The following is an 11,267-nucleotide window of genomic DNA, read 5'->3' on the forward strand; positions in this document are numbered from 1 at the left end:
AAAGACAGAAATAGAGTGACGGTAGTGGTGGCTTGACAGTAGCGATTCCAGTAGTAGCGGCGACAAGATATGTGCACATCGCCGTCTTTACCCAAAGATTTGTGTTCGTCACCATTGTTACTCCATCAACGAGGGTCGTGAACGTTCTCTGCCTTTCCTTCGCAAATAAGCATGAGATCCTACATGGTGGTGGCACTCTCGATTCCCTTGAGCTCTGCTTCGATGACCCAATTCTTGGTCTTTATGTTGCCTTTTACAAGAACGTCATGGACTCTAATTGGGACCATCTCTGACAACAGCCTCTGCACCAACATTTCGACCTTGAAACACTGCTCACGGAGTTTCAAGACAGGAATTGAGGGGTTCGAAGATTTAGCAATATGTCGTTGTCGTGGTTTTTTTCAATTTTAAATTTTAAATTTTTGTTACTTCATTTTCTAATTCTGCATCTCCATAACCTGGCTTATTATTGAATTGTAGATTTATGATTGTTGAATTTGAATGCTCCATTTTCGTTGTTAGAATTTGAGTTTGTGTTTACAATTTTGTTGGTTATGTTGCTGAATCGGTAATAATATGATTCTATTGAGATATTGTTGTTTGAATTTAAATGTGAAATTTTGAATCTGAATACTCCTCCTCTTCAAAATAAAAATTTTAATATCAATGAGTAACTTCTTTTTTTAGTCATTCTCTAACTCTTTTTTTGTTTTGGCTTTTTTTTTAATTCTTCCTCTATTGCTTGAAGGTGGTGGTAAAGAAAAGGATTTGTGGATGATAATGACAACAATAATGATAGTGGTTAGAGATGAAAATAATGATAAAGAATTTAAGTAAAAGTGATGGTATAGGCTAAAAATAAAATTAAAAATTTTAAATAATTTTTTAAGATTTGAATAGTTTTGTTAGAAAAATCAACATAAAAATGATAATTTTATTTGTTCGTGAATAAATTTACTTTTTAACTTATGGGTAGAAACTCCAAAATATATAAATAAAAAAATTTCTTCAATTACATGTTTATTGTTGTGATGTGTTCTCCGTTGCTCTCTTCGCTCTATTCTCTTCAAGCTGCTTCGATCCTGAATTCCTCATCTACATGAATCTCTGTGTTTCTCTCTTCCTCAAGTTTCAATTTTGATCACAATACCCCCTTGACTCCTTTCCAATCCCTTTATTCAAAACAGAAAAGAATTAAAAAAAAAAAAGAGAAACAGAACAAAAAGAAAGAAATGGGTTGCACTGTGAGGGAAAAGCACATCAGAGCGAATCGGAGGCCCCGATCATCATCGAAACCCGATTCTGATTCGTGCGACAGAGACCCGATTTCCAAATCCATAGCTGAGTCTGGCCTCAAGCCCTTCAGGTACCATCACCATGTGCCTCCCAACAACAACAACAACAACAACAACAACAACGAACCTTCTTCTACCCAGAACACGAACCCTAACTCCGATGAAACGGGTTGGGGTTACTGCACGGAGGAACAGTTGGAGGAGATCCTCTTGAAGAACCTCGAATTCATTTACAACGAAGCGGTTTCCAAGCTCGTCGCTTTGGGTTACGATGAGGACGTTGCGGTCAAAGCTATTTTGAAAAACGGCCATTGCTACGGTGGAATGGATGTTCTCACCAACATACTACATAATTCGTTAGCCTACTTGAATAATAATAATAACAATAATAATAATAGTGCTGGAAATGGTGGGAATTTGGACGAGAGTGAGGCTGCTTTCTCTGATTTGAGGCACTTGGAGGAGTATTCTCTTGCTGGTATGGTGTGTTTGTTGCAACAGGTGAGGCCTCATTTGAGCAAAGGTGATGCAATGTGGTGTTTGCTAATGAGTGATCTTCATGTTGGTAGGGCCAGCACTATGGAGATTCCGGTCCCGGGAAGTGGGTACCCGAGTACTGCCACTGTGGCTGCCACGGTTGAAGGTGGTGGTAATCCGGTGGTAGTTGGTGATGGTGGTGGCAATTCGGCGGTTGGTGGTGGTGGTGTTATGGCTCCTGCATTGTGTAGATTTCATGGTGGTTGGGGATTTGGGAATGGGGCAGGCTCAGGGTTTCAGGCGAATGGGTTGTTCTCTTATGGTGCTGCTGAGATGAATTTGCATCTGCAAAGGGATATTGAGTTCCCTAAGAGGTTTAATCTTTCGCCTTCAATGAAATCATTGTTGAAGAGGAATGTGGCTGCGTTTGCTGCTGGTTTTAGGGCGAATTCGAAGCAATTGCAGACTCAGGCTCAGGTGAAGGCCTTTTCTGGTAGTGCTGCTGTGTCGAAGTTGGATTCTCCGGCTGTGAATGGGGCAGAAGCACTGGTTGAGCAGCCTGGACAGGTGGGAGAATCTCAGAATGTTGATAGCCAAGATGCTGTGAATTCAGTGCTGAGTAAGTTTCGTGATCTTAATCTTGATGAGAATTTGGAGCTTGTGGCGGATGATCAGAAGGATGAGGTGATAGTCACTTTGTTTCATCAGATCAAGGATCTTGAGAAACAGGTCAAGGAGCGAAAAGATTGGGCTCATCAGAAGGCAATGCAAGCTGCGAGAAAGCTAAGCAGTGATCTTACTGAGCTCAAGATGTTGAGGATGGAAAGAGAGGAGACTCAGAGATTGAAGAAAGGGAAACAGGCACTCGAGGACACCACCATGAAGAGGCTCTCAGAGATGGAAAATGCTTTGAGAAAGGCTAGTGGTCAAGTGGACCGTGCGAATGCAGCCGTGAGGAGACTAGAGACAGAGAATGCGGAAATTAAAGCAGAGATGGAGGCTTCCAAGTTAAGTGCATCAGAGTCCGTGACAGCTTGCTTAGAGGTTGCAAAAAGGGAGAAAAAATGCTTAAAGAAGCTTCTAGCTTGGGAGAAACAGAAAGCTAAGCTGCAGCAGGAGATTGCTGATGAAAAAGCAAAGATATCGGAGACACAAGAAGTCTTGGCTCAGATTAGACAGCGCCAAAAAGACGCGGAGGTTTGTTCTCGGACTCTATCCCCCTCATTTATTTATATTTTATACATTAATAATGTTACTTGCTGAAATAAGGATTTGCGATTTTTTCCTATGTTTGCTTGGTGAATTACTGTACTGTGGTAATTGATTAGATTTGAATCTCTCACTTCAGAATTATAGTTAAATGTTTCAACCATGAGGCATAGCTCAACTCTGAAAGTGAGCTCCATGGTTGGGCTTAACTGTAATAGAGAGGCTTGATGCCCATTGCAAATGCTTTGTGGTTAGGGCCAAGCACAAGTCTGAAAGTGCTAATCCAACATTAGATTGGTGTGACGCACAACTTGCTAGTTGCTATTGCCATATTGACATTGAATCAAGACAAAGACTGGTTAGTTTTAATTAAAAACTGAATGCATTAACTTCCCTTGAAGTTTGGCGTCATAGTTGATAATGCGATCTTTTTCTTGGGGAAAAAAACAATCAAAATATTAAGTATCCCATCCCTATATCCTCTTTCATTATTTCAAATAACAGATTGCATTGCTTATATGTATTGGTTTACATGTTCGACATAGAAGTTAAATACCAACTATGGCATAGTCAAAAGCTAAAATCTCAAAAAAACACCAAAGATGAAATGAACTATTGGTTGTCTTGAAATAGAGATAATGAGTAGTTACCTTTGTAAATGGAAATAAAGGATGTAAGAAGAGCGGCTTATAATTTAAGACAAAGAAGGATGGAAGAAGAGAGGTCTATAACACTCGAACAGGCGGGGAAAAAGAGGAACGAATCAGAGAGAAGACAGAGGGAGCAGATTTAAGCAGCGGTGGTGATCTGCGGCGATGATCTGCAGCTGTGATCTGCAGTGGCGACGGCTTCATTTCTTCCTTGAGCTGACTGCACTTCCAGCAGCAGAGAGAACGGCAGAGAGGGAAGAAGGAGATGGAGGAAGAAGAGATGGAGTCAGATGGTGGTGCCTGGCGTGCCGCCGATGGCTCTTCTGGCAGCACCCAGTGCAGAAGAGAGGGATTCCGAGAAAGATAGAAGAGATTTTTGGGTTGGTGCCGGAGGAAGAGACTGTTTCTGAGTGAAGGTTCCTGAGAAAGATGATATCTTGCTTTTAGAGTTTTCTAAATTACCAAAATGACCCTCAAATTCAAAAAAACTTGCAACAAAACATGCCATTCATGTTGTAGATCGCCATGGTGTTGCTGCAATTACAGTTGCCATGGTGTTGCTGCAATTGTGGTTGCCATTGCGGGCAGGGTGATTCCGACACCGCAACAGCCTTTACACTGATTGGAAATCCCTAATTTTGTGCATACAGAGGCTTCATCTTCCTCAACCGTGAGTGCTGCGACAAACCCTAAAAATTTGCCTGTGTGATGGCAGTGAATCTAACTCTCCCTCAATAAGTGGATGCATCGTACAGCTGGACTTTAGTCAGCGTAAAACACGGATTTTTGAGTGAGGGTAGAAGTGTAAAACAAACATTTAATTCCTGAATTATGTGAAGGGAGATGGTATTCAATAGTCTGGGATTGGTGCTATAGATTTTTCTTTAAATATGTTCCATGTACAATGAATAATTGTAAATCAGATTTAATTTAATCTTGACCAAGAAACTGCCTGATAATTTAGGAAAGAAGATAATGCGGCATAATATATACTTATTCGATTCCTTTTAGGCGGTTTTATTGGAAATTCAATTTTTTTTAAAAGGAAATAGAAATCAATACTCATGAGTCATGATCTATGGGCCAGCGTTGTCTATTGGGAAAAGTTGAGGGTATTTTATTTCATTAGCTCACTTCATATGTCTGAGGTATTCTAGCTCTTATAAATGCATTTGTTTTTAGCTAACTTGAAGAAACCATTAACATATCTCTTTGCCCATCTATTTTCTATTTTATATTCTTGTTTGGTATCAGGCTATTTATTTCGTGACATGTTACGGATATTCATGATATTTAACCAATCCAACTCAATGGCATCACCTCTCAGTTGTATCGTGAGATTTATCTCTGCAGTTTGAATCTACCCATTTGTTAGGAGTGTGTTAGGATGGACATGATGGACATGGGATTTCTGTTTGGCATTTATATGGGACTCAAGATCCACATCAGAAGTTTGAGATTCTTGTGTGGCATATATATGGCCTTCAGCTGGCTCTCCTACCTTGCAATGGTTGGTTCTGTGAATGTAGCTCCGTTTGTCATTGTTCTCTGTTATGCTAATAAACTTAAACATCAAATTCTGTCCCTTAAGGCTGCGTTTGGTTCTGAGAACAGAATAAGATAGCACACTGAAAATAAGACACAAAGGACAGACACAAAAATTAGTATTTTTGTATTTTGTTTGGGGATAAACTAAATATAAGAAACAACAAATTATAAAAGTCTAATTTACTTTCATGTTTATCTATACAGAAAATTTAGAAAGAAAAATTTAATGATATAAATCTAATTATGAAAAATTGATAGGAATAATGAAAGGAAAAATGAAAAAATAAGTCTTTCTTACTAGTGTTTCTGTGTTCTTTTTGTCAAGAAAGACACAAAATATACTAATTCAATGTCTTAGGACACAATGTTTGTATCTATGTCTCATTTGCCAAACATGATTTTGTGTACATGTCCTTGTCTTAGTGTCTCATACCTGTAAACAAATGCAACCTAAGTTGAAATCTCTTGTATTGTACTGACGTACTAGGTTTGGAACTCATGGAATTGAATTAATTTCAATTAATCGAATGAACTACTTCAGTAATTCTGTTTATTTCTAGCCTTGATCATTTTTGTTACCTTAAGATCTGGTCCCAATCCAGTTATCAGGTAAGAGATCCTGCCTACTTTTCGTTATTGAGTTGCCACTTGAAAAGTAAATTTTCTCAGTTCTTGAGGATCCTAAATTGTACAACTATGGAGTGTTATAATCTTGGGGGATTATCATCTTATTATTGCTCATTATTAAATCTTGGTTTTTCATCAAGCCCTCTCAATTTAGCTGTTGAATTTTTTATTTTTATTTTGTTTTTCTAACTCCATAGAACGTATTTGTGCTGGTTTCGTTGTCCTTCCTGCTGAATTCCATGCTATGAAAACTTAAGTTTCTGCAAAAACACTTGTCAAATAAATTGTTTAGTGTTTCTAATACATAGTTAAACCATTGATTTTCTATAATGACTTATGACAGGTTAAGTGGAAAGAAGAGGTGAAGGCTAAAGAGGAAGCTTCAGCACTAATCGAAGAGGAGCGCCACTCTAAGGAAGCAGCTGAATCTAATAATAAGAGGAAACTCGAGGCTCTACGTCTGAAGATTGAGATAGATTTCCAGCGCCACAAGGACGATCTACTGCGACTTGAGCAAGAGCTCTCACGGCTTAAAGCGTCTGCACAGTCTGCCGAGCTGCATCATCAGTCAAATGCTGCTTCACCTGTTGGTGGCAACTCTGAGGGCGCAATGCCCCAGAGAGATACAATTGCCAAGCTACTTCAAGAACTAAATAATCTAGAGGATTATTCGGAGAAGGAAGTCAATGGCAACAGAGAATGCATTATATGCATGAAAGATGAAGTTTCCATTGTTTTCTTGCCGTGTGCACACCAAGTTATGTGTGCCGGTTGCGGCGATGAGTATGGAAGAAAGGGAAAGGCTGCTTGTCCTTGCTGCAGGGTTCCGATCCAACAGCGAATTCGGGTGTTTGGTGCAAGCTCATAGGTTATTTTACAGTTTTTTTGTTTCAATGGGTAATGACCAGGTATAAGCTTTGAATTTTTACAATTATTACTTTGGAATTAATATTTGGGACTACTTATCTCGTATGATCTCACATTGCATACAGTGAGAACTTAGCATGTTGAGGAATTATTATATATTAATTATATAATAATTATTATTGTGTAAATAAAAGGCAAAGTCTTGGGCTCTTGGCATTACACTGTATCTTGGAACGTCTGTAATTTTGTTGGTTCCTGCCTTGGCTTGAAAATATAAGGAATAAGAGTTTTGGTTTGAAAAACAGTCTAAAGATTAAACTTATTAAGAATCGCTTATTTCTATTCACTTGTCTAAACAGTGATAAAAATGTCAGTTAAATACCTTCAATACAATCTATTGTTTTTATAATTGGACATGCATTTTGTTTGGTTATATTTGTATGGCATTCCTCGTATCCGATTAGTTAAATTTTATTCCTTTATGAATAACTTCTAAGTTTAATTTGACTTTAAACGTATATTGTTGCGTGGGATGTACTTTAGAACTTACGAAAACATGACTGGTTGAGAATATTTGTAAGGCTGCATTTGGTTTTGAAAATAGAATAAGATATAATATTGAGAATAGAACATAAAAAATAGAGATATAAAAATTAATATTTTTGTATTTTGTTCAATGATAAATTGAATATAACATAAAATAGATAATAAAAATTCCAATTTATCTTCATTTTTTTTCAAACAAAATTTAGGATGGTAAAAACTATAATTATAAAAATTTGATAGTGACAATAAAAGAAAAAAAGAAAAAAAATAAATTGTCTTCGTCCAGCATCTTTGTAGTATACTAATTCTGTGTCTCAGTTTTTGTTTGTCTTATATGCAAAACATGATTTTCTATCACTGTATTCATATTCCAGTATCCTGTGATTATAAACAAATGCAGTCTAAGAAATTTTGTTGTTTAAGCTAGTAAGGGATAAAGCAAGTGTTAGATAATTGAAATGAATTCATATATGAAGGTATTTATATGGTGGTCGATGAGCCAGTCTGTTTGGGAGTTAAATTACAGAGCTCTCGTGAGTAGTTGATCTCTTGTTGATTATCGGATAGTTATTCAATTTGTTTGCTAAGTCTAGGTGATAACGGTTCAGTTGTGCCTGGGAGAATACTGCTTCGGGCGTGAGATTCCTGGGAGAATAATGGTATCTTGCTCACCAGTCGGCTAGGTCCTTGAGGGTCCCTTCTTATTGGGCCAACTGGTATTGGGCCTAGGTCGAATTTTTGTGATTTGAACGCTTATTGGGCTAGATGCGTGCTGGATTTCAATCTATTACGCCTATATCGAAATAATGCTCCTATTCAAGTAATTAGTTGTTAGTCAGTGGGCAAGTGAGATAAACTCGTACAAACTACAAAGTGTTGATTCAATCTTGTAGAATTTTAAGCTTACTTATCCATCGATTATAGATTCAGGTTGGAATCATATTTTTTGTTATCTTATTTTAGTACATAGAAGGGAGGTTCATGTTTTTCTTTTTTTTTTGTTTTTCACGATATCTTTCATTCTCGCATGCTAAAAGTTAATCTGTCACGGATTGGAGCTCCATTTAAGGATTTGTCGCTGGCCAATGGATTGCTGGAAGCACAAGGCAGGATTTGAATCCCAACACCTGTTTAAGCGGTGTTAAATTTTGTGTTCTTTGCCATTGAGAAGAAGAAATTAAAAAGGGATGAAGAAGAAGAGAGAGGCTTGAAGAAAGACAGAGGAGGTGAGGGATTCACCTTTACTCTGAGTATTACAAAATTATCAATACTTTCTCACTAACTTTTTTACTAACAAACATGTACTCATATATGTACTCTACTAACATTCTCCCTCAAGTTGTAGCTTGAGACAAACTGCAACTTGATACTATAAGAAAAGCCATATTAACTAGATAACCCATAAGAAAATAAAAGAAGAAGATGTGAAGACAGATTGTAATGACGGAATCAAGTGACATTCCCCCTCAAGCTTGGAGTGTACATATTGTATAATCCAAACTTGGAAAAACATGTTTGAAATGGTCCTGGAGATAACAGTTTGGTGAGGATGTTAGCAACTTGAGCCTTGGTGGAAATCAGAAGCAACTTCACTAAACCAAAAATGGCTCTCTCTCTCTAACAACATGGCAATCGACTTCAATATGTTTCGTCCTCTCATGAAATACTGGTATGGCAGCTATGTAGAGTGCAGATTGACTATCACAATAAAGGGGTATAGGCTTTGTAACCGGGAGGTGGAGATCGGCAAGGATGAAGGAGATCTATTGAGCCTCACAAACAGTTAGAGTAAGTGTGCGATACTCCGCCTCAGAGGATGATCGAGCCACATTGGGTTGCTTTTTGCTCTTCCATGATATAAGGGAGCTGCCAAGATAGAAGCAGTAACCAGTTACAGACCGCCTTGTATTGGGGCAGGCTGCCCAATCGGCATCCGAGAAGGCTGTTGGAGAGACGTTTGAGGATGTAGCAAAGAACAAGCCAGTGGCTGGTGACTGTTTGAGATACTTAAGCACACATAAAGTCGCTGTGTAGTGAGCTTGGGTTGGACAATCTAAACAATGACTCAACTTCCCCATTGCGAAAGCGATATCTGGCCTAGTTGTGGTCAATTAAACTAACCTTCCAATTAATCGCCTATAATGGGGAACATCTGAGTAGATTGGAGCACTATCTTTTGCCAATTTTGCTGAATAGTCCATCGGAGTAGAAGTTGATTTGCAATCTATCATGCCAAATTCCTCAAGCAAGTCAATGACATATTTTCTCTGATTCATAGTGATACCCTTTGATCCTCTTGCAATCTCCAAACCTAAATAGTATTTTAGTGCTCCAATATCTTTAATTTTAAAGGCCTCATCCAGCTTTTGCTTTAGAAAATTGATCTCTGCCAAGTTAGAGCCTGCTAAAATCAGATCATCTAGATAAACCAAAACGGTTGTGAGATGATCATCTTCCATCTTAGTAAAGAGAGAGTAATCATGTCTTGATTGAGTATATCCAAGGCCTAACAACATGCTTGTAAGCTTTACATTCCATTGCCGACTAACTTGTTTCAACCCATACAAGGATTTCTGAAGCTTGCACACAAGATTACTTTTCGGCACTGTAAAGCCTTGAGGGATCTTCATGTAAAATTCTTCATCTAAGTCCCCATGTAGGAAAGTTGTGTTGACATCCAGTTGCTGTATATGCCAGTTTTTTGCAGCTCTAATTGCTAAAAGCATTCTCAAAGTTGCCATTTTAGCAACTGGACTATAAATGTCAAAGAAATCAAACCCGGGTGTTTGTGTGTACCCCTTTGCTACCAATCGAGCCTTGTGTCGTTCAATGCTCCCATCTGGCTTCGATTTTGTTTTAAACAGCCATTTGCATTCGATGGCATGCTTACCCGAAGGTAAAGGAGTGAGAGACCAAGTGTTATTCATATCCAACGCTTTCAATTCAGCTGATATAGCTTCTCTCCAACAAGAGTGTGCAATAACCTCCTCATAGTGTTTGGGCTCGATGAAGGATGCAATAGCCACAGATAGAATTTTATGATTAGATGTGATGCCAGGGCATCTTGGCTAGTTTACTGACCTTTTCTTTACTGTTTTAGGGTAGTTTCATGCATTTTCTTAGTAAATAGGCAAGTTTTGGATGAAAATACACTTACACCTTGATTCAAGCAATTATTGTGAACTTTACATGATTTCATGAGGATTAGGCAGGAATTGTATGATAAAATTGATGATGCATAATCTCATGATTTGGAACAGAGCTTTGATGCACCTTAATTGCTTGATTTCAGGACAAAGGAAGCAAGGAAGAGCCACGTTAGTAGCCACGTTAATCTAGTTAACGTGACCACTAACGTGGAATGGGAAGAAGCTTGTAGCGTTAATGAGAAAAGTGATCGCCAATAACACCTTCGAAGCCATCATAGCCCATGTTAACTGCCACGTTAACTACATCAACGTGGTAGTTAACGTGGAGGAAAAGGGAGCTCCAGTGTTAGTGGTAAAGGTGAATGCCATTAATGCTCCAAATTGGCATAACTAGCCACATTAAGAGTCACGTTAACTTAGTTAACGTGAACTCTAACGTGGAGGAAGAAGAAAGTGCCAACGTTAGTGGTCACGTTAAGACCACTAATGTGAAGAGTAACGTGGAGCCAAGCATGATAGGCCAACGTTAGTGACACTCACCTTTGTCACTAACGTTGGAGATGGCTATCACCACCACGTTGATAGTCACGTTAATCCAATTAACGTGAACTCTAACATGGGAAGAAGGAGCGTTTGGAGCGTTAATGACAAAGGTAAGTGTCACTAACGCTCTCGAAGCTTAGGCATGCCCACGTTAAGAATCACATTAGTTATACTAACGTGAACTCTAACGTAGGGAAAGGGGGCACAAGGCAACGTTATTGGAAAAGGTGATTCCCAATAACGTTTGCGAAGGACCAAGAGGCGACGTTAGTGGTCACGTTACTGCCATAAACGTTGAAGTTAACGTTGATCATTTTGGGTTGGAACGTTAGTGGAAAAGGTGATTGTCACTAACG

At 38.5% G+C, this 11,267-nt stretch overlaps 2 protein-coding genes across 2 annotated transcripts; one reads left to right on the forward strand and one right to left on the reverse strand.

Moving 5' to 3' along the window:
* Window positions 1-1,039: 1,039 nt before the first annotated feature.
* Window positions 1,040-6,983, forward strand: LOC130967344 (MND1-interacting protein 1-like). The gene is made up of 2 exons (XM_057892160.1): window positions 1,040-2,969; window positions 6,150-6,983. The coding sequence occupies exons 1-2, from the start codon at window positions 1,233-1,235 to the stop codon at window positions 6,672-6,674; spliced, it is 2,262 nt and encodes a 753-aa protein (XP_057748143.1). The 5' UTR covers window positions 1,040-1,232; the 3' UTR covers window positions 6,675-6,983.
* Window positions 6,984-8,982: 1,999 nt separating this feature from the next.
* On the reverse strand, window positions 8,983-9,297 carry LOC130977255 (uncharacterized mitochondrial protein AtMg00810-like). Its single transcript, XM_057902194.1, has one exon. It carries the CDS (start codon window positions 9,295-9,297, stop codon window positions 8,983-8,985), a length of 315 nt encoding a protein of 104 aa, XP_057758177.1.
* Window positions 9,298-11,267: the final 1,970 nt, after the last annotated feature.

Source organism: Arachis stenosperma, chromosome 1, assembly GCF_014773155.1.
Source record: "Arachis stenosperma cultivar V10309 chromosome 1, arast.V10309.gnm1.PFL2, whole genome shotgun sequence".
NCBI classification, from domain to species: domain Eukaryota; kingdom Viridiplantae; phylum Streptophyta; class Magnoliopsida; order Fabales; family Fabaceae; genus Arachis; species Arachis stenosperma.

Bases quoted from the DNA above. Each gene is read 5' to 3' on its own strand.
- LOC130967344 (XM_057892160.1), top strand. From the start codon at position 1,233: ATGGGTTGCACTGTGAGGGAAAAGCACATCAGAGCGAATCGGAGGCCC. The intron at 2,970-6,149 runs GTTTGTTCTCGG...GACTTATGACAG, and splicing joins AGCGCCAAAAAGACGCGGAG to GTTAAGTGGAAAGAAGAGGT.
- LOC130977255 (XM_057902194.1), bottom strand. From the start codon at position 9,297: ATGGGGAAGTTGAGTCATTGTTTAGATTGTCCAACCCAAGCTCACTAC.